This window comes from Camarhynchus parvulus, chromosome 23, assembly GCF_901933205.1.
Source record: "Camarhynchus parvulus chromosome 23, STF_HiC, whole genome shotgun sequence".
NCBI lineage: Eukaryota > Metazoa > Chordata > Aves > Passeriformes > Thraupidae > Camarhynchus > Camarhynchus parvulus.
Genome location: NC_044593.1, coordinates 2,074,554 through 2,100,700, shown reverse-complemented (window position 1 = coordinate 2,100,700; position 26,147 = coordinate 2,074,554). Strand labels below are relative to the sequence as shown.

The 26,147-nt window shown below is 43.4% G+C and overlaps 1 protein-coding gene across 3 annotated transcripts in view; it reads left to right on the top strand.

Annotated features, from left to right (window-relative positions):
• Positions 1-26,147, top strand: part of NFYC (nuclear transcription factor Y subunit gamma) — a 28,921-nt gene extending 2,774 nt beyond the window's left edge. The window contains exons 1-10 of one of the 3 annotated variants that reach the window (XM_030964426.1): positions 2,506-2,634; positions 9,035-9,144; positions 11,531-11,602; positions 13,531-13,644; positions 14,465-14,560; positions 18,843-19,016; positions 19,720-19,878; positions 23,836-23,943; positions 24,669-24,728; positions 25,314-26,147. In XM_030964426.1, the coding sequence (XP_030820286.1) occupies positions 9,043-9,144; positions 11,531-11,602; positions 13,531-13,644; positions 14,465-14,560; positions 18,843-19,016; positions 19,720-19,878; positions 23,836-23,943; positions 24,669-24,728; positions 25,314-25,433 (1,005 nt within the window). In that variant the 5' untranslated portion in view covers positions 2,506-2,634; positions 9,035-9,042 and the 3' untranslated portion in view covers positions 25,434-26,147. Of the gene's footprint in view, positions 1-2,505; positions 2,635-9,034; positions 9,145-11,530; positions 11,603-13,530; positions 13,645-14,464; positions 14,561-18,842; positions 19,017-19,719; positions 19,879-23,835; positions 23,944-24,668; positions 24,729-25,313 lie in introns of those variants that run through there. The other 2 variants (XM_030964427.1, XM_030964428.1) reach the window with 2 other exon arrangements.

Genomic DNA, 26,147 nt, shown 5'->3' with positions numbered 1-26,147 from the left:
TTGGGGGTTTTATCCCCCTGCAAATAAACCCATTACTGCAGAACTTCTCAAAATTAATTTGGGGTTTTTTCCCCCCATAAATAAACCCTTTACTGTTTTTTTCCCCCACAAATAAACCCTTTACTGTAGATTATTATATATTTTTTTAAGGCCATGCTTTTAACCAATTCTATTCCCCCAAATCATCAGGAAGATCTATTTTTAAATTAATCTCTCCTCGTTATCAGATTCAGAAGGGTTTAATCTGCAGGCCTTGGCTGTGCTTCCCAATATTTTTCCCCCTGGATAATCCTGTCAGCAGGAAATTATAGCTTGGAATTAGAGCTGCAAATCCATGGTGGTGATGTTGATAAAAGTGGGATTTCTGCATCTACAGGTATCCCCTGATTTATAATATATATATATATATAATATCAGGGGATTTATATATTATATTATATTATATTATATTATATTATATTATATTATATTATATTATATTATATTATATTATATTATATTATATTATATTATATTATATTATATTATATTATATTATATTATATTATATTATATTATATTATAGCTATATTATAGCTATATTATATTAATGCTATATTATATTAATGCTATATTATATTATACTATATGAATTATATTACATCATATAACATTAGATTATAAATTATATAAATATAATAATAATATTATATTAATATTATATTATACTATATGCTATGTTATATGTTATGTTATATTATTAATATAATATAATATAGCATTAATATAATATAATATAATATAATATAATATAATATAATATAATATAATATAATATAATATAATATAATATAATATAATATAATATAATATAATATAATATAATATAATATAATATAATATAATATAATATAATATAATATATCAGAGGATATATAAAAATAATAATATAATATATCATATGTAATAGAATATAATATATTATAATTAATATAATACAATGATATATAATATCATAAATATAATAATATATAATGATACATATAATATCAGGGGATTTATATTATATATATAATATAATATAATATAATATAATATAATATAATATAATATAATATAATATAATATATAATATAATATAATATAATATAATATAATATAATATATTATAATATATCAGAGAATATATAAAAATTATATAATATATATAATGTAATAGAATAGATTATAATGAATATAACACAATACTATATAATATAATAATATATAATGATATATATAATATCAGGGGATAAATACATATATAGTATATAAAATCTAAATAGAAAATATATGATAATATCCCCTGATTTCCACAACTTTTTTACTGTAGGCCATTCCCATTCTTTACCCACAACATTCCCAAATTCCCATCCCTCCCAAAGTGCTGCTGGAGGGGGCAGAGTGAGGCTGGGGGTGGTTCAATCCAAAGGGAAATTTTTGCTTTTGGAGGTGAAAGCTCCACCTGCACCTCGGGGCTTGTTCCAAAAAAATCTGCTTCCTTTTAATTTTCTATTTTAGTTTTTATTTTCCCCCATCCTGTGGAATGTTTGCGGGGTGGTGCAGCCTGTGGGATCCCAATCCCTGTTCCCAGGGAATGTCCCCATTCCCACCTGGATCCAATTTTGGGATACTCAGGACAAGGAGAGGGTCCAGAGAGGCCACGGAGAGGATTTGGGGTCTGGAGATGTCGCTGCTGAGGAGACAGCAGGAGCTGTGTGGCCGTGCCCCTGCTGGAATGAATTATTCCAGATTTATCCAATTATTCCAGATTTATCCAAGCCGGAGCTCTCGGGGATCCTTATGAGGAAAAACTGGGAGCTGCATCTGGAGAAGGGAAAGCTGGCAGAGAATCCCATCCAGCCATCCCTAAAACGTCCCCAAAGGGTGGCAGAGGATGGAGCCAGGCTCTGGTCAGGAGCAGCGGCCAGAAATTCATCAATTAAAAACCACAGCGAGTTCCTCCTCACCCCGAGGCAGAACAACATCGCACGGGGGTGGCAGAGCTCCCTCTGGGGACATCCCAAGGCCACCCGGAGCTGTGCCTGTGTCACCCGCTGCCCTTGGCAGGGGTTTTTGGGCTGGTTCATCTCCAAAGCTCCCAAAATTTCTGGAATTCGGGGCTCGGAGCGCGCGCGCTCCCGCCGCGCCTCGCGCACGTGCGGCCCCGCGCCCCGCCGGGAAGGTGTGGCGGGAACCGCCGTGATTGACAAGCGCGCGGGCCAATCAGCGGCCGTTCCCTCCAGCCTCCTCAGGCGTTTGAATAGGAGGCGAGGCGGCCAATCGGGGCGGGGCTGAGGGGCGGGGCTTGCCTGACCCCTGCGGCCGCCGCTCAAGGTAACTTTAAAGCAGGAAGCGGCCGGCGAGGCTGCGCCGCGACGCGGACCAATGGGAGCGCGGGGCCGCGGGGCGCGCAGCCAATGGGAGAGCTCGACCGCGGAGCGCGCAGCCAATGGGCGCGGGCGCGGGGCGGGCCGGGCGCGCGCAGCGGGCGCGCGAGGCCGCCGCCGTTAAAGGGCCGCGGGCACGGCCCGGCCCGGGGGGCCCCCGCGGCTCCCGGGGTCACTCAAAGACAAAGCCATGGCGGGGAACCCCCGGCCGCGGGCACGGCCGGCGGTGAGTCCGGGGCGCTGCCGCCGCGGTGGCGGCGGGGGAGGGCGGCCCGTGCGCCGGGGACAGGCCGCGGCGGTGGGGGATGCTCGTGCGTGCCGGTGCGGGAAGGGGAGGGGGCGCGGCGGGACGTGCCCTCTGCGGGCTTCGCGGTTAAACCCCCGGCGCTCCCCTCCGAGCCTCCCGCAGCGCCGGTAACGCCGTGAGGGCAGCGCTGGAGGCGGTGGGGGGGGGACAAAGCAGCGGGGGTGCCCCCAGCGTGGCGGGGGCTCCGCGGTGCCCTTGGCCCGGCCGCCATCACCCCGCGGAGCCGGGGGGCGACAGCGGAGCCGCGGCACCCCCGAACCCCCCGGCGGTGCTGGCGGCTCTTTGTTGTCGTTTGTGTGGGGAAGTCGGTGCCGAAGGTCACGGGGGGAGCGGAGGTTGGAGGGTCTGAGGGGTTCCGTGGCCACGGTGAGCCCCGGGCCGGGCGCGCTCCGGCCCCGGCGCAGCCCCAACTTGGAGCGGGGCCTGCACGAGTGACCTTGAAATGCCAGCGCTGCGAGCCGACACTCTGAAGGACAAAGTTTGTTTGCGGCACTTTGGACCGAAAAAAAAAAAAAAAAAGAAAAAAATAAAAGAGGAGGGGAAAAAAAACCAAAAAACGGAGCCGCTGGCGGTGGCCGAGGGCATCAAGGACACGGGGATAGTCCCGGCTTAGATTAAAGTTGGGGTTTGGGAGCGCTCTGTGGGTGTTGCTGCTCCTCCCAGGGTGAAAAATCCCATTTCCCCCCTCTCTCTTGAGGTTAAAAGCGCTAGTTTGGGAAATTAATGATAATTAATTGGTGAAACTTCGCGGAAGGGTTTTAGGACGCAGGGCCTTGAAGCTGAGCTTTGCCTCCTGTCAGGCTTTGCTGAGGTTGGAGTTTTATTCCAAGCGCGATTTGGGGTTTAATTCCCAATTAACGCTCCCAGCGCCTCATCTCGGGGTTATTCCACTCCTTGGTGTTGTCACAGTTGCACTGAAAAAAGCAATAAGAGCAGAAATATCCCCAAAAATCCCATTTTAATAATTTGGGGAATGTTGGAGGAACTTCTGGAGCCGCCTGTGGGCCAGGATTGGAGAATTCCCCGTGAGCATGAAGGTCATTGTCAGCATCTCGAAGCAAAAAGAAAAAAAATTCCATTTATTTCCTTAAGAATAATTTTCTTTTTCCCTAGAATAATTCCCCTAGAATAATTAATTTCCTGAGAAATTAGGATTTATCCAGTTTTTTAAGTGTTGGCAGCACACGAGGTCAACCTACAGAATAAAAAAATCTGAATTAAAATCCTGCAGAAATCTTAATTTCAGCCAAAATTTGGAATATTTTGATGCCTTCAAAATATTCTTGATTCTGCTTGATCTTTTTAGGTCAAGAGCAGCAAGAAATCTGGAAATGGATTTATTAACAAATAAATTATGATTTCTTATTTATTATTTTTCCAGTTTTTTTGGATTATTTCCAGCTTTGGAGGGGTAGGAAGATCCCATTTTAAGGAGTGAATTTCTGAATTTCTGCTCCAAACATCTCCAGGGATTTCTTTTTGTTGTGGTTTTCTAGAAGTTTGGATTTTTTTAGTTTTATTCTCTATATGAATTTGATTTTTCATCTTTATTCTCTTAAAAGTTTGATTTCCTGGTATTATTCTCTATGTGAGTTTGATTTCTTTAGTTTTATAATAAAATTTGCCCTATAAATTGGATTTTTAACTTTATTTTCTATATGAGTTTGATTTTTTAAATTTATCCCCTATAAGTTGGATTTCTTAGCTTTATTCTCTAAGAGTTTGATTTTTTCATTTTATTCTCTAAGAGTTTGATTTTCTCCTTTTATTCTCCTTATGAATTTGATTTTTTTCGTTTTATTCTCTATGAATTGGATTTTTTAAATTTTATCCCCTATAATTTGGATTTATTAACTTTAGTCTCTAGAAGTTGGATTTTTAAATTTTATTCTCTATGGGTTTGATTTTATTTTAGTTTTATTCCCTATGAGTTGGATTTTTTTTCAGTTTTATTCCCTATGAATTGGATTTTTTTAATTTTGTCCCCTATAATTTGGATTTTTTTACCTTTATTCTCTAGAAGCTGGCTTTTTAAATTTAATTCCCTATATAAATTTGATTTTTTTAGCTTTATTCTCTATATAAATTTGATTTTTTTTTTTAGTTTTATTCTCTCCACATTTAATTTTCCTCCCTTGATTTTCCAGCAGTTTGCTTTTCCCGCAAATTTCAACTTTGAATTCCTTTTTCAATTTTAACCTGGAACTTCAGCCTTATCAAACAACCTTTATTTTTTTTATTTTAAATTTCATTTTTCACCCTTGCTTGAGTGCCCACATGAGGTCACTTTTCAACCACTAAATTTGGATTTTATTTCATTTAATCAAGTTCATATCTTCGATTTATCTAATGGGACTGACATCTGTATTTTAATTCAGTTGCCTCACCAGGTGATTTCTTCATTTCAGGGTTTATTGTCTTGTAAATGAATTAAATTTGCTGAGTTTTGAACCTTAAAATCATCAATTATTTACATTTTGAAAGCTCTTTATTACTTAAACTCTTGAATTATGATCAAGAATAATTGAACTTTTATTTCAGAGGGTTAAAAACCCTTCAGGACATCTCCAGTTAGAAAAATGAGATTTTTTTTGGGGAGTTATTCCCAAAAACTGCAGGGATTTTCTTGAATTTTCTGATTTTTTCTCAAATCAGAGCAGAAATTGTCCCTTTTTATGGGAGATTTGCATCTTTATAACCCCAAAGCATTTTTATTTCAATCAAAAAGAAAAGAAAAAAAGAGAAAAAATTTTAAAAAAAGGAATTAAAACCATCCTGGCTGCTTTGGAGCATTTCAGGTCGGGCTCGATTTAAACAGGAGGGAAAAACTTCTAGCAAAATAATTAATTTTTTAATTTGGATGATTTAATTTATAAAAATGAGTGAAGGCAGTGAGAGGAATATTGAATAGAATAGGATGAAATAGATATTTATCAATAAATACAGAAATCAATGAATTTATATAAAAATACAGATTGAAATCATTTATTTGTCTCAGATTTCCCTGGAATGAGGAGCTGGAAGTTGAAATCCAGATCCCCCCACCCACTTTGAGATTTTCCTATAAATTTCCTAAATTTCCCCTATAAAATCCCAGGCTGGCAGCACAGGGGGGATGTGGAGAATTTCTGGAGTTTAAAAGTGGAAAAATCTTAAATATTTCTTGAAAAAAAAGTACCTGGGAGGCACCTGGAGTGCTCAGGTGTTGAATTTTCCAAGATTTCACAGCCTGAACCTCTGATATCCTCACTGGTTGCATTTAATTCTTGAAATAACCTTTTAATCTCTTAAAATTTCGTTGAAAATTGGGGTTTTTTGAAGCAGAATTTCAACCTCTCCTGAGTTTTTGTCCACCCCCCTTTTCCCCACTGTTCTGTTGGATTTGATAACATCATTTTATAGAATCTTTTTGGATCAATAAATTGGTGGAAAATATAAAAAGTGTTAATTATTCTGGTCGGTTTTAATTGGTTGCCTGTCCATAACGTTGGGATTTTTTTTTTATATTTTAATAATTACACTGGGATGGTGATGATGCTGTGGAGTTCAGTGCTTAATTAGCTTTAATAATTTAATTTAATAATGATGAATTTATTTAATTTATTGAATTATTCCACTTTTTGTGCTTTATTGGGACAACTTTGGAAGCTGGAGAGGGATTTGGGATAAAGAATGAGGGGGAATAAATTCCCAATACCAGAGAAAAAGGACAAATGGGATTTTGGGCAGGAATTGTTGATTTTTCTATAGAAAACAATGAGATTTTCCCCAAATTTTGGGAATTTTGTATGGAAAGCAGCTGGAATTGGTGATCCCACCAAGATGCTGCTGATTCCTTCCCTTTGACATTCCCTGCTTGCAAATCTTTTGGAATATTTGGATCCATTTCCAAATATTGGGAATTCTGGATTTGCTCGCCTCCTTACGCGGCGGGAACTCGGCAAAAGTTGAAAATCACATTTCAAATGAAATGAAATTTTAAAAATTTCAAAACTTGTGCCGCTGCTCTCACTGGGTGGGTCCATTATCCCCATCCCACCTCACTTGGGATGTGGCTGTGCCCTGGAGCTGATGTTTTTCCAGGGGAACAAAACCTCAGGCTGGAACTGCAGGCTCAGAGCTTTTGGGTTTTTAGTTGGGATTTTTCCCCTGGCTTGTGTTTTCCAGGAGCTGAAGTGACAAATTTTCCAATTTTCCAGCTCCGTTTGGCTGCTTCCTCCTTCCCAGGGCGCCCCCCAAAAAAAAGAGCAGAAAAAGCAAAAAATAACCCCAAAAAAACCCCATCCAGAGGCTCCTTCACGCTTCCTTTGCTCTCCACGCAGCGAAACTCTCCCAGGTTTTGTCAGCTGCTGCAGGATTTTGGGAATTTTGATGTTTGCCAGAGGTGTCGTGCTCTGGTGGGTGGAAAAGCTCCGACAGCTGTTGGGATATTCCTGGGATCAGCGAGGCCTCGGCTTTTCCTGCTTTTTCTTTTCCTCTCAGTCTGGAAAAATAAAATGTTTTCCTGCCTGGTGAGGATGGGTTGGAGGTGAATCCTGGTTTTCCTGAATGCCAGGATGCTTTGGGTTGAAGGGATTCCCACCTTCTCCTGTCCCAGCTTGTTCCAAGCCTGGCCTTGGACACTTTCCAGGGATCCAGAGCAGCCACAGCTTCTCTGGGAAAGCTTTTCCCTCATTCCCTGCTGGCAGGGATTGGTTTTTTGGGAAGGTTTTTTTCCCTCAGAGCTGTGTCCATGGATCTCCTCACTGGAATTCTCCCAGCCTGGATTTTGGGTGGTTCAGCGCATCCCAGCACAGCTGGAATATCCTGGAAGGATCCTCAAGGATCATCCAGTCCAACCCTGAACAATCCAAGGAAGAGGAATTCCCAACATGCCAGAGCTCCAGGAAGGTTTGGACACCACTCTGGGGATGCCCAGGGTCTGGATGATCCTTGAGGATCCTTCCAGAATATTCCAGCTGTGCTGGGATGAGCTGAACTTTCCAAGAGAATGTTCCCATTCCCTTGGAGAGCTTTTCCCTCATTCCCTGCTGGCAGTGATTGGGTTTTCTTCCTCCAGAGCTGAGTGCATGGATCTCCTCATTGGGAATTCTCCCAGCCTGGATTTTGGGTGGTTCAGCTCATCCCAGCACAGCTGGAATATCCTGGAAGGATCCTCAAGGATCATCCAGACCCTGGGCATCCAGGGAGTGGTGTCCAAACCTTCCTGGAGCTCTGGCATGCTTGGGAATTCCTCTTCCCGGATTCCTCAGGGGAGCCTGGTGATCTGAGATGCCCAGCATATTCCAGCTGAGCGGGAAGAGCTTAACCACCCAAAATCCAGCCTGGGAGAATCCCCTGGAACAGCTCACAGCCATTCCTGGGAAACTCTTCCCAAAACCAACCCCTGCCAGCAGGGAAGAGGGAAAAGCTAGGGGTTGGGACCCCGAAGTTCAGCTCATCCCAGCACAGCTGAATATCCCGGAAGGATCTCAAATGGACCTGGGATGGATGGTGTGATGGATGGATGGTGGATTGGGATGATGGATGGATGGATGGATGGATGGATGGATCCATAGATGAATCCATGGATGGATCTGTGGATGGATCTGTGGAGGGATGGATAGAAAAGGGATGGATGGATGGATGGATGGATGGATGGATGGATGGATGGATGGATGGATGGATGGTCAAGTTGGATGGATTGTGGATGGATTGTGGGATGGATAGATAGGATGGATGGATGGATGGATGGATCCATGGATGGATGAGTGGGTGGATGGATGAAGGATGGATGGATGGATGGATGGATGGATGGATGGATGGATGGATGGATGGATGGATGGATGGATGGATGGATGGATGGACAAAAGAATGGATAAATCCATTGAGGGATCCATGAATGGATCCATGGAGAGATGGACAGATCCATGGATGGATGAAGAGATAGTAGAAGGAAGGATGGATGGATGGATCCATAGATCAATCCATGGAGGGATTCATGGATCAATAGATGGATGGACGAAGGAATGGATGGATCCATGGAGAGATCCATGGATGAATAAATGGATGGATGGATGGATGGATGGATGAAGGAATGGATGGATCCATGGATCCATGGCTCCAGCTTGACCTTGGACACTTCCAAGGATGAGGCAGCCACAACTTCTGTGGGAAATCCATCCCAACCCTTTCCAGGAAGGAATTTCTTCCCAATCTTTAACCTAAACTCCTCAATTTGAAGCCACTCCTGGGTGTTCCTCCTCCTGTTTCTTTCCTGGTGTTTTTTCCTATTTTTTTCCCCTCCTTGCTCATTCCTGTGTTTGTTTCCCTCTCCCAGGTGCCAGGATGTCCACGGATGGTGGCTTTGGCACAGGGAACAGCGATGCCCAGCAGAGCCTGCAGAGCTTCTGGCCACGGGTGATGGAGGAGATCCGCAACCTCACCGTGGTGAGCACCCCAGGGGTGGGATGTTCCCAGAAAAAAACAGGGAAAAATCTCAGCTTCCTGCTCTGGGATCTGGGAAATTGGGGTTTAGGAAGTGAGGAATAATCCCTCAGCCAGGAATCTCAAAAAAAAAAACCCAAAAAAATGGAGATGGAATTGTGGCAGAGTCATAAAATCATGGAATGGTTTAGCATGGAAAAGATCTTCAGGATTATCCTTGTCCCTTGAGCATGGGAAATGGGAATTAAAATAGAACCATGAGCCTCCCCAGGATTGGGATGTTCCCAGAAAAAATGGGAAAAATCCCTGTCAAATCTCAGCTTCCTGCTCTGGGATGTGGGAAATTGGGAGTTTCTATGGGATAAGGGGGTTTAGGAAGTGAGGAATAATCCAGGAATCTCCAAAAAATGGAGATGGAATTGTGGCAGAGTCATAAAATCATGGAATGGTTTAGCTTGGAAAAGATCTTTAGGATTATCCCTGTTCCTTGGGCACAGGAATTGGGAATTAAAATAGAACCACGAGGATCCCCAGGGTTGGGATATTCCCAGAAAAAAACAGGGAAAAATTTCAGCTTCCTGCTCTGGGATGTGGGAAATTGGGTGTTTCTATGGGATAAGAGGGTTTAGGAAGTGAGGAATAATCCCTCAGCCAGGAATCTCAAAACAAAAACCCCAAAAAAATGGAGATGGAATTGTGGCAGAGTCATAAAATCATGGAATGGTTTTGCTTGGAAAAGATTTTCAGGATTTTCCCTGTTCCTTGGGCACAGGAATTGGGAATTAAAATAGAACCATTCCAAGTCTTCCTTAGGAAGTGTGAAATTAAATTCTTTGGGAAGTGTGGAATTAAAATAGAACCCATTCCAGTTCTTCCTTGGGAATTCCACTATCCCAATTAAAATATTTCAATTTGGAGAAGAATTAGGCTCCAAGCCTTTTCCAGCTTCTGACAGGCCTGAAGTGTTGAAATCACTCAAATTCCAAATGTGTCAAAGATATCTGATTAAAAAATCCTGTCTAGGCTGAGATTAACAACTGGACTAAGGAACTTTATTTTTTTTTTCATCCCCACAAGAGGTGTGGGAATAAAGGCACATAATAAAAATGACTTTTGAAGGGAAATTGATGGATTCCTATGATCTAAAAATCACTCTCCTGGTGCTTTTAATGCAGCTGAAAACAAAAGAACTTCAAGTCCAAACCAGGCTCTTCAAAGTTAAAAAAACCCCAAATCCACCAGGCCCAGGATAAGCTGATTTTTTTTTTCTTGTGTGCAGATAGTTGATTAAAGAAACAGATGTAAAAATTTATATGCATAACCAGAATTAATTACTCTCCTCTTTCAGCACAGAGAATTCTTGTGAGCTGGAGTTTCATCTCCACATGAAAAGAGGTTTATTATTCAGCTTATCAAGGATGGGCAGATTAATTTTCAACTGGCACTGGGATCTGTTTATTGCTCTGCCAGCTCAGGAGTCACTGGGAATGGAGCTGAGGGCAGGGAGGGAAAAGGGATAATAAGAAATCATTCCAATGCTGTGGAATCAAATCCTGAGATTTATTCTGTTTATTATTAAAATTGCTCCTGTGTTGGTCCCTGATTTTTGGGGACTGAGGCAGGGAAAGAAAAGGGATAACAGGAAAAGATCCCAGCACTGTGGGATCATCAATTTATTGAAATGTACTGAAATTTATTCTGTTTATTATTAAAATTGCTCCTGTGTTGGTCCCTGGGTTTTGGGAACTGAGGGCAGGAGAGAAAAAGGGATAACAGGAAAAGATCCCAACACTGGAATCATCAAATCCTGAAATTTATTCTGTTTATTATTAAAATATTAAAATTAATTGTTTTGGTCCCTGATTTTTGGGAACTGAGGGCAGGAGAGGAAAAGGGATAACAGGAAATAATCCCAACACTGGAATCATCAAATCCTGAAATTTATTCTGTTTATTATTAAAATATTAAAATTAATTGTGTTGGTCCCTGATTTTTTGGGAACTGAGGCAGGGAAAGAAAAGGGATAACAGGAAATAATCCCAACCCTGTGGAATCAAATCCTGAAATTTATTCTGTTTATTATTAAAATTGTTCTCATGGATGTTTCCCTGGATTTTGGGAATTGAGGGCAGGAGAGGAAAAGAGATAACGGGAAATAATCCCAACACTGGAATCATCAAATCCTGAAATTTATTCTGTTTTTTATTAAAATTGTTCTCATGAATGTTTCCCTGAATTTTGGGAACTGAGGGCAGGAAAGGAAAAGAGATAACAGGAAATCATCCCAACACTGGAGTCATCAATTCTAGAAAACACTGATTGTTTTAACATTTTTTTACCTTTATTTTTAGTTAAATATCAGTAAAAAGTCTCTCAAATCTCTCTGCAGAAAGATTTCAGGGTTCAGGAGCTGCCCTTGGCTCGGATTAAGAAGATCATGAAGCTGGATGAAGATGTGAAGGTATATTCAGAGTTTTCACCTAGAATTTATGATCCTGAAAAAAAGATTTATGATTCTTTTCCTGGGTATTTTACCCCTTGTTCCTTGAAATTCATTATTCTTCTCATTATTATTATTTTTAAAATATTTTTTAGCAAAATTCCCTTGGCTTTGTGTAATTAAACTAGGCTGGGAAAGCAGAAATATCTGAGATTTTGGTTTGGATTTTGCAGTTTTGTTTTCTTGTGATAAATACCACTTTAAGGGTATAATAAATACAAAAATAATTCTGGCTATTTCCTGTTTTCCCTAGTGCTTAAATGTCTCCTCTCAAGTTCCCTCTTTGTTTTTCTCCACTCTCACAAAGATTGAGTGATTTTTGTGCCACCTAATTCCATTTTTATGGAAAAAGAAGCCATAATTCAGGTGGATAACATGGTTTTGATCCCAGTAGATTGACATCACTTAAATTTGTGCCATTTTTAAATTTTTTTAATGGAAAATTAAGCAACAATTCAGGTGAATAACCTGGGTTTGATCCCAGTATTTGGGGTTTTGATGACAAGGACACACAAATTGATGAAAACTCCCTGACACAGAAAGAAAGAAAAAGGAATCACCTGCAGTTTTTGACTCTGTGCTGCTCCACTCATCCCTGATCCTTTATTTGGAAAACTGTCACTTAATTCCTGAGGGAAAAGAGAATTTTTTAATCTTTTTTTCTTTTTCCCCTCAGTGTGACACCATCCTTCTGTCAGGACATCCCTTAATTTAAATGAGATCCTGAAAATTCTCTGTTCAAACTCCCTGAAAAAGGCATCCCAGACTTCTGAGGGCCCAACTCACTGTGTGAACCAAAAAAATTGCCAAATTTGTGATGATAAAAGGGGAAAATGAGATTTTAAGGCAGAGTGGAGAGCAGGGAAAGACTCTGGCCTGTCTGGAATATTCCTATTTAAAGATTAATTAATAATCATTAATGCCAAGGCAGCAGATAACCAAACTGCTTCATTTGGGTTAAACTGGAGCCAGATATTTTTTTAAGGAAGAGGAAATTTAGTGAAAAAAAGACAAACACTTCTCTTTAGAGAATATTTTAGATACCCAAAACTCTTTTCTCAGAGTTTTGGGGAAAACTCAGTCACACCTGAGGGAATCCTGAGGTGAAAATTCCCCCTTCATTTGAGTTAAACTGGAGCCAGATATTTTTTTAAGGAAAAGGAAATTTGGTAAAAAAATGACAAACAATTCTTTTAGAGAATATTTTAGATACCTAGAGAATATTTTAGATACTCAGCTCTTCTTAACTCACTCACACTGAGGAAATCCTGAGGTGAAAATTCCCCCTTCATTTGGGTTAAACTGGAGCCAGATTATTTTTTAAGAAAAGAAAATTTAGTGAAAAAAAGACAAACAATTCTTTTAGAGAATATTTTAGATACTCAGAGAATATTTTAGATACTCAACTCTTCTTAACTCAGTCACCCTGAGGAAATCCTGAGGTGAAAATTCCCCCTTCATTTGGGTTAAACTGGAGCCAGATTATTTTTTAAGAAAAGAAAATTTAGTGAAAAAAAGACAAACAATTCTTTTAGAGAATATTTTAGATACCTAGAGAATATTTTAGATACTCAGCTCTTCTTAACTCAGTCACCCTGAGGAAATCCTGAGGAGAAAATTCCCCCTTCATTTGAGTTAAACTGGAGCCAGATTACTTTTTAAGAAAAGAAAATTTAGTGAAAAAAAGACAAACAATTCTCTTTAGAGAATATTTTAGATACCCAAAACTCTTTTCCCATCATCTTAACTCAGTCACACCGAGGAAATCCTGAGGTAAAAACTCCCCCGAATTCCCATTTAACCACCCAACTTCCACTCAGGCAATGAAATTCCTTTTTGCACCGTTAGAATCGAGTGGTAAAATTGACAATAATCTGATTTTCTGGCAGATGATCAGTGCAGAAGCCCCCGTGCTGTTTGCAAAAGCTGCTCAGATTTTCATCACCGAGCTCACCCTGCGAGCCTGGATCCACACAGAGGACAACAAACGCAGGACCCTGCAGGTAAAAGAGCTCCCAAATCCCAGCTGCTCCTAAATCCCTTCCCCACTCCTTGTTTCCATAACACCAGCCATGTTTTGTACACAGAACTGCCCAGCTGAAAGGCTTTTTTTGTTAATTTAATTAAAATAAACTCGCCCAAACACAAATCTCCATCGCTCAGCTGATTGTGACCTGCTGGAACAGCTGCAGCTGTTGAATTTCTGGTTGATTTTGTTGTTTGTTGTGATCTAAATTTGTAGAGGTTTGGTTTGTGATGATGGAAATGTGGAGGTGAAAATAAAAATGCAACAAAATACAAATTATTGGGTCTTGTAGAGAATCCATTTCCTCAATAATAACCATTGGGTCTTGTAGAGAATCCATTTCCTCAATAATACTAACTTTTTAATGAAGAGTAAAATATAACTATTAAGGTCATTTTATGGAGAAAAAAGAGGAGGTTTTACACTTTTAGTCTTACATATTGAGCAGAACTACTGGAAAATGTAACAACCATTAATTCAGGCCCTCAGGTCAGGGAAAAAATTGGGATATTCAGGCCCACATCAGCTCTTCTGTCCCTGAGCAGGAATTGCTGATTTCGAGGCAGGCACCCATGACTGGTATCCATTAAACTGGGCTAAACTTGCTAAAAACCTTTTTTATTGCACATTTTAGAGGCTTTGCTCAGCACAAAACTGAATTTCCACCAGCTGGGACCTGCAGGAAACATTCCCCCCTTTTTCCCCTCAGCTTTAAACACCTCTGATTTCATTTATCCAGTGCCAAAAGCCTGAATTCCTCCTGGAGCTGAGGAAAGTTTTTCCCTTTGTTGTTGCAGAGGAATGACATTGCCATGGCAATCACCAAATTTGATCAGTTTGATTTCCTGATCGATATTGTCCCCAGGGATGAGCTGAAGCCTCCAAAAAGGCAGGTGAGACACAAAAATTCTGCAATTTTTATCCTTTTCTCAGCATGGTTTCACCCTCTGATGAAAACAGAGGTGATCAAGCAACTCAGATTTAAACATGAGGTTTGTTCTTCTCTGGTTTATTTCCTGTGGTTTTCAGGTTTTTATATCCTTTAATTTCATGTCTTTAAATTCTTAAATTTCATTGTTTTAAATTCTTTATTTAATGGTTTTAAATTCTTTAATTTCAAGTTTTTTAATTCTTTAATTTCAGGTTCTTAAATTCTTTAATGTCAAGCTTTTAAAATCTTTCATTTCAAGTTCTTAAATTCTTTCGTTTCAAGTTTTTAAATTTTGAAATTTCAGGTTCTTAAATTTTTCAATTTCAGCTTCTTAAGTTCTTAAATGAAAACAAAATTCTTCAATAAAAATCAAAAATTCTTCAATAAAACTAAAACCCACTGGGTTTTTGTGGAAATAGAGATTTAGTGGAGATCACACCAACCAAACCCGCTCCTGAACGGTTCTGATCCCAAATGGTGCCAGTGGGAAGAATTTTAACTTGAGAAAAAAATGGATTTATGTGCATTTTGGGTTGAAAAATGCCTTTCCTGCATCCTTTGGGGCAGTCAGTGCCTCTGTAAACATCCTTGACTGGAAGCTGGAAGGTGCTGGAAGGAGCTTTCAGTCGGATGTTTACAGCAGCAGGCTGCTGCTCTCAGCTGAGCTGCAGGGATTCCTCATCCCTTTCTTGCAAATTTCCCTGCTGGATATAAACTCTTGAGTTCTGCTTCTTGCTCCTGCAATTAAAAAAAAAATTAAAATTATTGTTTAAGCAACCTCTTTTCTGCTACTTCTGAAGGTTTGCGGTGTGGAAAAATTTAAGTTGTCTCAAAAAACGGAGGGATTTGGGACCTTGTGGAACATCTTGGCTTGGAAGTTTGTTTCTAAAATTAATTTTTTTCCCCTTTTTCCACTCCAAATCCTGGCTAGCATGGAAAATCCTGTCTGCTCTGAGTGTACAGAGCAGCATTCCCACTTGGAGCTGGATTTTGGAGGCTGCTGCTGGATTCTGTGCCTGGAAGTGCCCTGGTGCTGCTCCTGGAGTGACAATGAAGGGAGGGAATAAAATCCACACCTCTTCCTTTGGGATGCTGCCCTGAGCTGGCTTTAACTTCCCATCCTCATTTCCAGAAGGTCTAGAAAATTAGGAAAACATTTTTCCATGTCCCAAAATCTGGGAGAGTCCATCCTGCTGCTGCTCCTGGGGTTAAAACCAGTGTGCCAGGTGTGCTGGGAACTCAACATAAAATAGAAATATCTACAGAAATCCTCATGATTTCTCCCAAACTCATTAGTTTGGTGTTAATTAAAAACTTCTTTTACAGTTGGAATCATTGAAATTTTGATTCTGGCGTTGGAAATCCACTTTATTTTTTTTTTTTTTTATCCTTGAGGTGCCTCATTGCTGCCCTTTTCTATTTTTAGCAGTGCACCATGTTTGGGAGGGGAGAACATTCCCTGTGGCTTCTCCTTGCTTGATTCCCATCAGGACCTTGTGATTACAGAACATCCAGGCTCTGGAATCCAAGGAATTTCCCTGGAGCACTTGAGGAGTGTGTTGCAGCATCTGGGGTAACTTCTGATCCATCCCAGCCAGGAAATCCTGGGAATTTTGGGTGGAAATGAGAAATGAGGCTGGGGGAGATGTTCCTCACCCACCTGTGATCACCAGGAATGCAGGAAAAGTTGAATGGAGAATGTAGGAGTGTAGATGAAGAATTTACAAAGAAAAACCTGTGGAAAAGCTGGATTTTTTTTTTCCTGGTGTTACAGTCTGTATTTATCTCTTTTTTTGACAAGGCAGCGTTGGTTTTTGGAGGGGCTGGAAATCAAATCCTGGTGTTGTGTTGCTCTGGGAGCTCCAGCTTGGAAATAAAAGATTGCAAATACTGGGGTAGGAGGGAATGGAAGCAAGTTTGGATTTAAAGCCATTCCTGCAAACAGGATTGAGCATCCTGGAATAGATGCTCAGGGGAGTTTCAGTGGCCTTTATTATTTCAGGATTCAGCTGGAATTGGGGATTGGAGCACTCCAGAAATAACCTCAGGACTGGGCTTAGAGCTGCCCCAGCTCTGGTTCACTGCAGACCTGCCCTGGTGAAAATATTTTTGAATATATTGAATATTATTATTACTCCTTCCTTCAGAGGAACGGGAATAACAGGGAGCTGCAGGAGTAGGAATTGTTGTGTTTGGTGGTGCTTGTGATGAGTTTGCCCTCACAGCCAGGCTCAGAGTTGGGGTTTTTTTACAACCAGCTGGGATCAGTTGAATTTTTGGGATTCTAACTCTGGGAAACCTCCCAGGAGTAACTCCTGAGTTGTTCTGTTTTCCAAAAAACAACTTCTAAGCCAACAAACTCTTCGCTCCAGACTGATGCCCACCCAGACATGCTCCTGTTTAATGCGAATTTTCCTGCCCAGCTGGATCAAGTGGAGGGGAATCCATGAGCAAGCCTGAGAAAAGCAGGGATTCCAGCTGGAGGTGGGAATGTCCCATGTTGTAGCACGTGTAAACATCCTACACTCTCAGCTGTGAACTCGAGGTGGCTGGGAGAGGATTGTTTACGCCTTCTGCCATGGAGTGAACGCCTGGGAGCTGCATCTGCCCTCATCCAGCTGCTCTGGGGAGCTCAGGAATTCTGATCCTGGAGTATTTGCATCCCATAATCTCTGAATATCCTGGAATATGGTTGATCATGAGGGGTTTTTCTCTGCTGAGGTGAAGGAAAGCAGAGAAAGGCAGAGCAGAGCCTCTGGTTCTTCCCACAGCAGGGAATGGTTGTCAGCCTGGAAAAGCTGGGTTTAAATAAATAACTCCAGGCACAACAGTGAGCATCAAATCATGATTTTATTGCCACCAAAGCTTGATGGAGAGTTGGGAATGAGCTCAGGAGAGGAGTTGGGTGACAGAGGAGGCTCTGTCAGTTTTCCTGGGGTGTTTACATGGAATTCACCCAAGAGGAAGTTCCATGGCTTTCAACTCTGGTACTTTGATTCATTTGCTCCTCTTCCTCACTGTGACTCCACCTCAGCAGCGAGGTGCTGAGGTTTTTAAGGCACATTATCCACTCTTTATTGGGAACACTCCTGATTTCCACAGAGCTGAACGATGGAGCTCACCCTGGCTTGGTTGCAGTGTTCTGAGGGAAGTGTTGAAGCTCCTTTACCTGGGGATGTGTTTGGGGGGATGTTTGGCCATGGGGCAGGTGGGTGCCATGTTCCCCTGCCCAGGAGGAGGTGCACCAGGCACCTGATCTCCACAGAACTCAACACTGGAGCTTTTACCAGCTCACCACGACTGGATTGCAGTGTTCTGAGGGGGATGTTGAAGCTGCTCCTTTGCCGGGGGGATGTTTGGCCATGGGGTGGGTGCCATGTTGCCATGTCCATTCCTGGTGTTTCCCTGCAGGAGGAGGTGCACCAGGCACCTGATTTCCACAGAGCTGAGCAATGGAGCTCACCCTGGTTGGGTTGCAGTGTTCTGAGGGAGATGTTGAAGCTCCTCCTTTGCCAGGGGATGTGTTTGGTGGGCATGTTCGGCTATGGGGTGGGCAGGTGCCATGTTCCAATGCCCAGGAGGAGGTGCACCAGGCACCTGATCTCCACAGAACTCAACACTGGAGCTTTTACCAGCTCACCATGACTGGGTTGCAGTGTTCTGAGGGAGGTGATGAAGCTCCTTTGCAGGGAGATGTTTGGAGGGGATGTTTGGCCATGGGATGGGTGCCATGTTGCCATGCCCTGTTTCCCTGCAGGTGCACCAGGCACCTGATTTCCACAGAGCTGAACAATGGAGCTCACCCTGGCTTGTTTGCATCACTGAGGGAGATGTTGAAGCTCCTCCTTTGCCAGGGGATGTGTTGGGTGGGATGTTCGGCTATGGGGTGGGCAGGTGCCATGTTCCAATGCCCAGGAGGAGGTGCACCAGGCACCTGATCTCCACAGAACTCAACAAGGGAGCTTTTACCAGCTCACCATGACTGGTTGCAGTGTTCTGAGGGGGATGTTGAAGCTGCTCCTTTGCCGGGGGGATGTTTGGCCATGGGGTGGGTGCCATGTTCCCATCCCCACTCCCGCTGTTTCCTGCAGGTGCACCAGGCACCTGATTTCCACAGAGCTGAACAATGGAGCTCACCCTGGTTGGGTTGCAGTGTTCTGAGGGAGGTGTTGAAGCTGCTCCTTTACCCGGGGATGTGTCTGGGGGGATGTTTGGCCACGTTGCCATGCTGTGTTTCCCTGCAGGAGGAGGTGCGCCAGGCCGTCACCCCGGCCGAGCCCGTGCAGTATTACTTCACCCTGGCCCAGCAGCCAGCAGCAGTGCAGGTGCAGGGCCAGCAGCAGGGCCAGCAGACCACCACGGCCACCACCACCATCCAACCTGGCCAGATCATCATCGCCCAGCCCCAGCAGGGCCAGGTGAGCCAAGCCTGAGGGAATCCTCGGGGATGGATTGCTCAGGAACATCAGTGAGAGCGTGGAAATCATGGGTTTAACCCATGGGATGGGTTGGCTTGGCTTGGATTGGGATGGTTTGGGTTGGATTGGGATGGGTTGGGTTGGGAGGGAAGGAACTGAAATCTCACCCCGGTCCAATCCTTGTCCTGCCTCACCTTGGACACTTCTGTGGGACAACCTCAGCTCTCCCAGGCCAAATGTGGTTCCTGGTCCTGTTCCTGGGTCAGATCCTCCAGGACAGAGTCCTCAGGGATGGATTGCTCAGGACCATCAGTGACAGCATGGAAATCATGGGTTTAATCCTTCCAGGAGGGAAGGAACTGAAATCTCACCTGTCCCATGATCAGGGACCTTCCAAGGTGTTCCAGGGACTGTCCCAAGTTGCTCCAATCCTTGTCCTGCCTCACCTTGGACATTTCTGTGGGACAACCTCAGCTTTTCAGGGCCAGATGTGGTTCCTGGTTCTGTTCCTGGGTCAGATCCTCCAGGACAGTGTCTCACCAGACTCTGAGCTCCATCTGTGGTGTTTAATCTGGGTGTAGGACAGACCTGTCCCAACCCCAGCAGCGATCAGTGGGTGCAGGACAGGCTCAGTCTGCCCCAATCCTGACATCTCACGGATTTTCCACCTCCTGAGCCTCATCCCTGTTTTTCTTTTGTGCAGAGCACCCCTGTGACAATGCAGGTGGGAGAGGGGCAGCAGGTCCAGATCGTGCAGGCCCAGCCCCAGGGCCAGAGCCAGCAGGCTCAGAGCGGCACAGGACAAACCATGCAAGTGATGCAGCAAATCATCACCAACACGGGAGAAATCCAACAAATCCCGGTAAGATTTGGCCAGGAATAAAGGTGGAAAAGTCGCCCTGAGCAAATTTGTGAGCGTGAGGCTTGTTTTTGTTTGCTTTGTTAACTGGCAGAGGAAGTTTGGATTGAGTGGTGTGGTTCCTGCACTTAGGAAAACCAACCAAGTGTGACATGAAAGGGAAAATAAATCTTAACTCATTTAGTGCAGACTCGTTGCCCACCCCAAACACCTTCCCCTGAGTGAAATAGTTGTGATTAGGAAGCAATAAATCAAATATTTCCTGGCTAAACCTCAGTTCTTCCCCACAGCCTGGTTTGAATAAATGAGAATTCATTTCTTTTGCCTTTACTTGGTTGTGCCTCTGCAATCTGAAATCGTGACCTGCTAGGCTGAGTGGGAAAGTTGCCATCTGGGAGTTATTAATAAACTTTGATGTTAAAAGAAATATTTCTCCAAAATATTTGGAGCTGGTTGGAGAAATGGCTTTGCAGAACCAGGAGATACCTCCTCACTTTTACATCAGCCTTAAAAATGGGATTTTGGGTGCCCAGGATAACCTAAACTTTCTCAAATGTGTCCTAAGTAAACACAGAAGTCAAAAAAAATCACATTAACTTAGAATTACAACAAAAGTGTGGCTTTTGGTTCCCAGCTGGAAAATATCACACCTGTTAGAGGGAAAAAAAAAATAAATAAAAATCAGCCAGTTGTGTGTTCCAGAACCCAAAGGTCACCCAGGGCCAGGCTTTTCACTTGGATTTCAGTTTTGCTGTGAAATTGGAGCTTTCACACAGGTTTTGCTTTTCCAGCCTTGCTGAGCTTCCCTCTGCTTGTGGTCAGAGCATCTTGGAAAGGGTTTGGCTTGGAGGAGCTGCCAAATTTTTCCAGCTCTTTTCATCTCTTGACTCTTCAGCTGATTCCTGCTGCCTTGAGGTGTTGATCAGGAAGGAAGGAATCCCCAAATTGTCTTTTTTACTACAAGGAACCCTTTTTCTTTAAATTTTCTTGTCCATTTCTTTTTTTCCTTCTTTTCCTTTTCTTTTTTTCTCTTCCTTTTGAAAATCTCTCTGAGAGAGACTTGTTCCTCAGAGAATTATGGAAGGAGATCTCCAGTGGATCCTCAGCAAGAAAAGAAGAGCTCAGATTTGTCCCCAGAGAATGCTGGAACTGCAGAAAGGGGCTTGGACATCTCCTGGGAGCAAGAATTCCTTACAAAGGAGCCAAAACCTCTTGAAGAAAATCCAGGGGGGTTTTTTGGGAAGTGATCCTGTGGTTTTGGACAGACTGCAGGGGTTTTAGGGTCTGCTTTTGACCAAGAATTTGCTTTTTCCTCCCTCTTCCCTGGCATTGTGGGAGAACAGGGAGCTGGGGCTGCTCCTCAGGAGCTGCCAGGGGTTGGAGTGTGGAATCTTTTTGGGAATACCTGGATCCCTGACAGCTCCAACACTGCAGTCTGGGATGGAATAATCCCAACTTCCAGCCCCCCATCCAGCAGAGATCCTGTTTGCCTGCAACCAGGAGGATCCTTCTGTTGAAGAACCACAGTTGGTGCTGAAGGAGCTTCCAACAAGTGAAATAAAATAAAACTTGGAGAAAAACTTGGATTTGGCTCCACAGAATTCCAGTCCTTGGTCTGTTCTGCTCTTCCTGCTTTGCTTTTATGTTTTTTTTTCCTTTTATTTCCTTTCTCTTTTGGCACGGTCAGAGCCATCTTCTGACAGCTCTGTGCACTCTGAGGGCTCAGCAGAGAATCTTGGATCACCCAAACAGAGTTGGAAACTCTCTCCTGAAACTGGAATTGCCTCTGGAATGTTGGGAGCATCTTGCTCCTGGTTTTCCACATGTTCCTGGTGCTGTGCACACTCCCTGTTGCTCTTTATTCCAGAAATGATGTGGAAAAGTGAATTTTTAACAGAAGAAAATCTGGAAGTGAATCCATCAATGAAGTGATAATTGTTTGGCCATATGAATTTTATGGTAAATTAAATCTCTGTTTTACCCAGATCTCATTTTGGGCAGGTTCTTTGGAGCTTCCTCTCCTTGCTGGAAGAACTTTTCCCAAATCTCTTCCACCCTCATTTAATGATGTAATTAAAACCTAATACCCCCAGCATGGAAAACTTGATCTCCTTGCAGTTCTCAATGCAGAAACCAATTTTTAATTGAATTTTGTTGCTCAGGGGAAGTTTATTTGCTTTTGAAATAATTTTGGAGCTTTCAGACACAAATGAGGGAGTTGGTGCCAGGACCACATGCACTTCTTTAGCAGTCAGCAGTTTTTTAGAGTGTTCTGTGTATTCTTTCCCCTTCTTAAAAAGAAAAAAAACCTTTTTTTTTGGTATAAAATTACCCTTAAAGCGGTGAATTTCAATGTTGTAAAGTTAAATAAGAGAAGGAAAATCCACCAGTGGTATCTGTGACAATTTTATTGCTCTCAGGTGTGTAATAACTGTATTTTCTTCATGTGCCACATTCCCAAGCATCCAAAATTAGGTGATTTAGGGAATAAATTTGAGGTTGAATCTCTCACACGAATCACTGACACCAAAAAGCTGAAGCTTGTGCCAGGTGGGACTTGACAGGTGTGAGCAGAGAGCTGCCTTCAAAGCCTCCAAAAATATCTTTGGGGTTTGCCATTTCTTCTGGCTTTATTTGTGGGGGAAATTCCTGTTTATTCCTTAAATTTTGGCAGGATATGATTGATTGGGGTACAGGATCTGATAGGGGTACAGGATCTGATATGGGTGCAGGATTTGATAGGGGTGCAGGATTTGATTGGGGTGCAGGATCTGATAGACCTTCAAAGCCTCCAAAAATATCTTTGGGTTTGCCATTTCTTCTGGCTTTATTTGTAGGGGAAATTTCTGTTTATTCCTTAAATTTTGGCAGGATATGATTGATTGGGGTGCAGGATTTGATTGGGGTGCAGGATCTGATAGGGGTGCAGGATTTGATAGGGGTGCAGGTTTTGATAGGGGTGCAGGATCTGATAGGGGTGCAGGATCTGATAGGGGTGCAGGATTTGATAGAGGTGCAGGATTTGATAGACCTTCAAAACCTCCAAAAATATCTTTGGGGTTGCCATGTCTGCTGGCTTTATTTGTGGGGGAAATTCCTGTTTATTCCTTCATTTTTGGCAGGATATGATTGATTGGGGTGCAGGATCTGATAGGGGTGCAGGATTTGATAGGGGTGCAGGATTTGATAGGGGTGCAGGATTTGATAGGGGTGCAGGATTTGATTGGGGTGCAGGATCTGATAGGGGTGCAGGATTTGATAGACCTTCAAAGCCTCCAAAAATATCTTTGGGTTTGCCATCTCTGCTGGCTTTATTTGTGGGGGAAATTCCTGTTTATTCCTTCATTTTTGGCAGGATATGATTGATTGGGGTGCAGGATTTGATAGAGGTGCAGGATCTGATAGGGATGCAGGATTTGATAGGGGTGCAGGATCTGATAGGCCTTCAAAGCCTCCAAAAATATCTTTGGGTTTGCCATTTCTTCTGGCTTTATTTGTAGGGGAAATTTCTGTTTATTCCTTAAATTTTGGCAGGATATGATTGATTGGGGTGCAGGATCTGATAGGGGTGCAGGATTTGATAGGGGTACAGGATCTGATTTGGTGCTGCCAGCTCCTAACAGTCGATGTGAAACGCTGCCTCAAAGGAGTAAAACTTAATCCTTGTAACCAAAATTGCTTCCAAATCCTTGAGAATTTGAGCCATTAATATGCTTTAGCTACTAACTGACCCTTCCCAGGCTGGAAAAAACAGGAGGAATGTGGTGCCTCAGGGATATCCAGGAGCTCTGTGCCTTTAGGGTGCCTTGTGGTGATTCAGAATTCCGTGGAGCTCCAGGGGAAAGCTGCCCCGTAACTCCAGCTCCCGCGGTGGAATCGAGCAGGGAATTTTGCTGTGTGTTGAGGGTGCAGAGTGACCTGTTTCATTTTCTTTCCCCTGCCCCCTCCACCTGTCTCCAGGTCCAGTTGAATGCTGGCCAGCTGCAGTATATCCGCTTAGCCCAACCCGTGTCAGGCACCCAGGTAGTCCAGGGGCAGATCCAGACGCTTGCAACCAATGCACAGCAGGTATGCACTCCACAGAGCTGCCTCCAAGGCTTCTTCCCTAGCTCCTGAAGTTGGGATTTCAACCACCTCTTGGGTTAGGATTCCTACTTTTCTTTTCTTCCTGTTTTTGACAGAGTTTGTTTTTTTAAATAAATTAAAAACGAAGGAGCATAGCGGAAGCCTCCTTTAGGTGTCCGTGAGAGGTGCATGCAGAGCTCGTGTGTGTGTGTGTGTGTGTGTGTGTGGCTCTGGGTGAAGCTCCCGCTGCTTTTGAGCTGCTTGCAGGTAACATTTTGGGTTTATCAACCTTCTTTTTCCTTCTCCTTCTTGCCTGGGTGAGGGAGGAGCCGTGCAGGAAAGGCAGAACGTCGGGAGCGGCATTGAGGCTGAGGGATCCTTCCCAGCTGGAAAATAGCACAGCTGTTAGAGGAAAAAAATAAAGAAAAATCTGGGGCCACGTTCTCCTTGGGGGAAGCAGAGAGGACGTGGTTTTGGGGGTCCAAAAGGACTTATTTGGGGTCTAAAAGGACCTAATTTGGAGTCTGGAAGGACCTGGTGTTGGTCTGGAAGGTGGTGATTGGTCTGGAGGTGTCCGTGGCTGCCGTTCCTCTCCCGTTTGGGGTGCTGGAAAAGTTGGCTGAGGTTAAAAATTAAAAACCTCTCCCCAGGCAGCAGCAGGATGGTGTTGGTGGGGTTGTGAGCCTCTGGGAAGGGCTGGCAGTGATCAGCTGCTCTTATCTCTGTAGATAACGCAGACAGAGGTGCAGCAGGGGCAGCAGCAGTTCAGCCAGTTCACGGATGGACAGGTAAGAGCTGGGGGGCACAAGGGGCTCAGGGTCCTAAACCCACGTGTTCCTCCTCATAAAACACTGCTGGCCTGCAGCAGGGTAAGGGAATGTTGTGCCAGTCTAAATTCAGGTGAATTCCTAATGTTCTGCTGCCTTTGCTCTGAATTAAACCAGTCCCTGGCACTCTGGGTGAAATCCTAAATTCCTAATTCAGGAATAAAGGTTTTAACATCTGGATGTTCTAGAAGTATCATAAATCATGGAATGGTTTGGGTTGGAAGCACCTTAAAGCTCATCCACTTCCAGCCATGTGGGGGACACCTTCCACTATCCCAGGGTGCTCCAAGGCCTGTCCAGCCTGGCCTTGGACTCTTCCAAGAGATCCTGGGGCAGCCACAGCTTCTCTGGGAAATCCAGAGGGGCCCTGATGTGAGCCTGGGCATCAGGAATTCCCAGAAGGACTTTGGTGGGAATTAGCAGCAGATTTGGTGGCAGCTCACGGTGGGTTTGGGGTTTTGGGTACCTCAGAGGGACCAATCTGTGTGGGGTTCTGGGTGTGCTGAGCGCTGACAGAGGTTCCTTTGTCACCCTCTGTGCCTGCAGCAGCTGTACCAGATCCAGCAGGTGACAATGCCCGCGGGCCAGGACATCACCCAGCCCATGTTCATCCAGTCCACCAACCAGAGCTCGGACACCCAGGCCACGCAGGTGACAGGGGACTGAGCAGGGACCTGGGGACAGTCCCCAAATCCAGCCCTGAACCTCTGCCAGACCCACCTGGGCCCAGCAGCACACCTGGGACTGAGCCTGTGGCCGGCTCTGCCATCTCCACCTCGCTCTGCTGGCCTTGGGAATGTCCAGGATATCCAGCAGACTCTGCCAAGAATGCAATATTTTTCTTTTCCAAACCAATCTTTGTGTATCCAGCTGCTTTTCCAAACCCCGGGAGAAGCCATCCGAAGGGATTTGGAGCATCTCATTGAACAAACGGGGGAAATGTTTTTATTTCTAGGAAAATCCTGAGGGTACTGCTCCTGTCAGAGCTCTATTCCTGCTCTTCTGTTTGTATTTTTTTTTCCTCTGGATAGAGCTAGGTTTGATCCTCCCATCTCAGTGGGTTTTAGGGAATTTTTAGGGTAGGGGGAGTGTGTGTGGTTTAGATTTTTTCCCTCCTGCCTCCTTTTTTGGAGCATTTGCTGTATGCAGGGAATAGGAGGAGGAGGAATTGAAGCGAAACAAAATGAAAAAAAAAAAACATTCCTTGTTATTATGATTGTATTTTTTAAGAGCAAAAAATCCTTGAATTTGGCCTCTGGATTCCAGAAGAACCGATGGAATCTGGACAAAACCCCAACCCTGCTGTTACCTGTTGTCCTGGCTTTGGTCCGTGCATGTAATATAAGCTTCATAAAAGGAAATAAATTTGCTTTTGTCAGA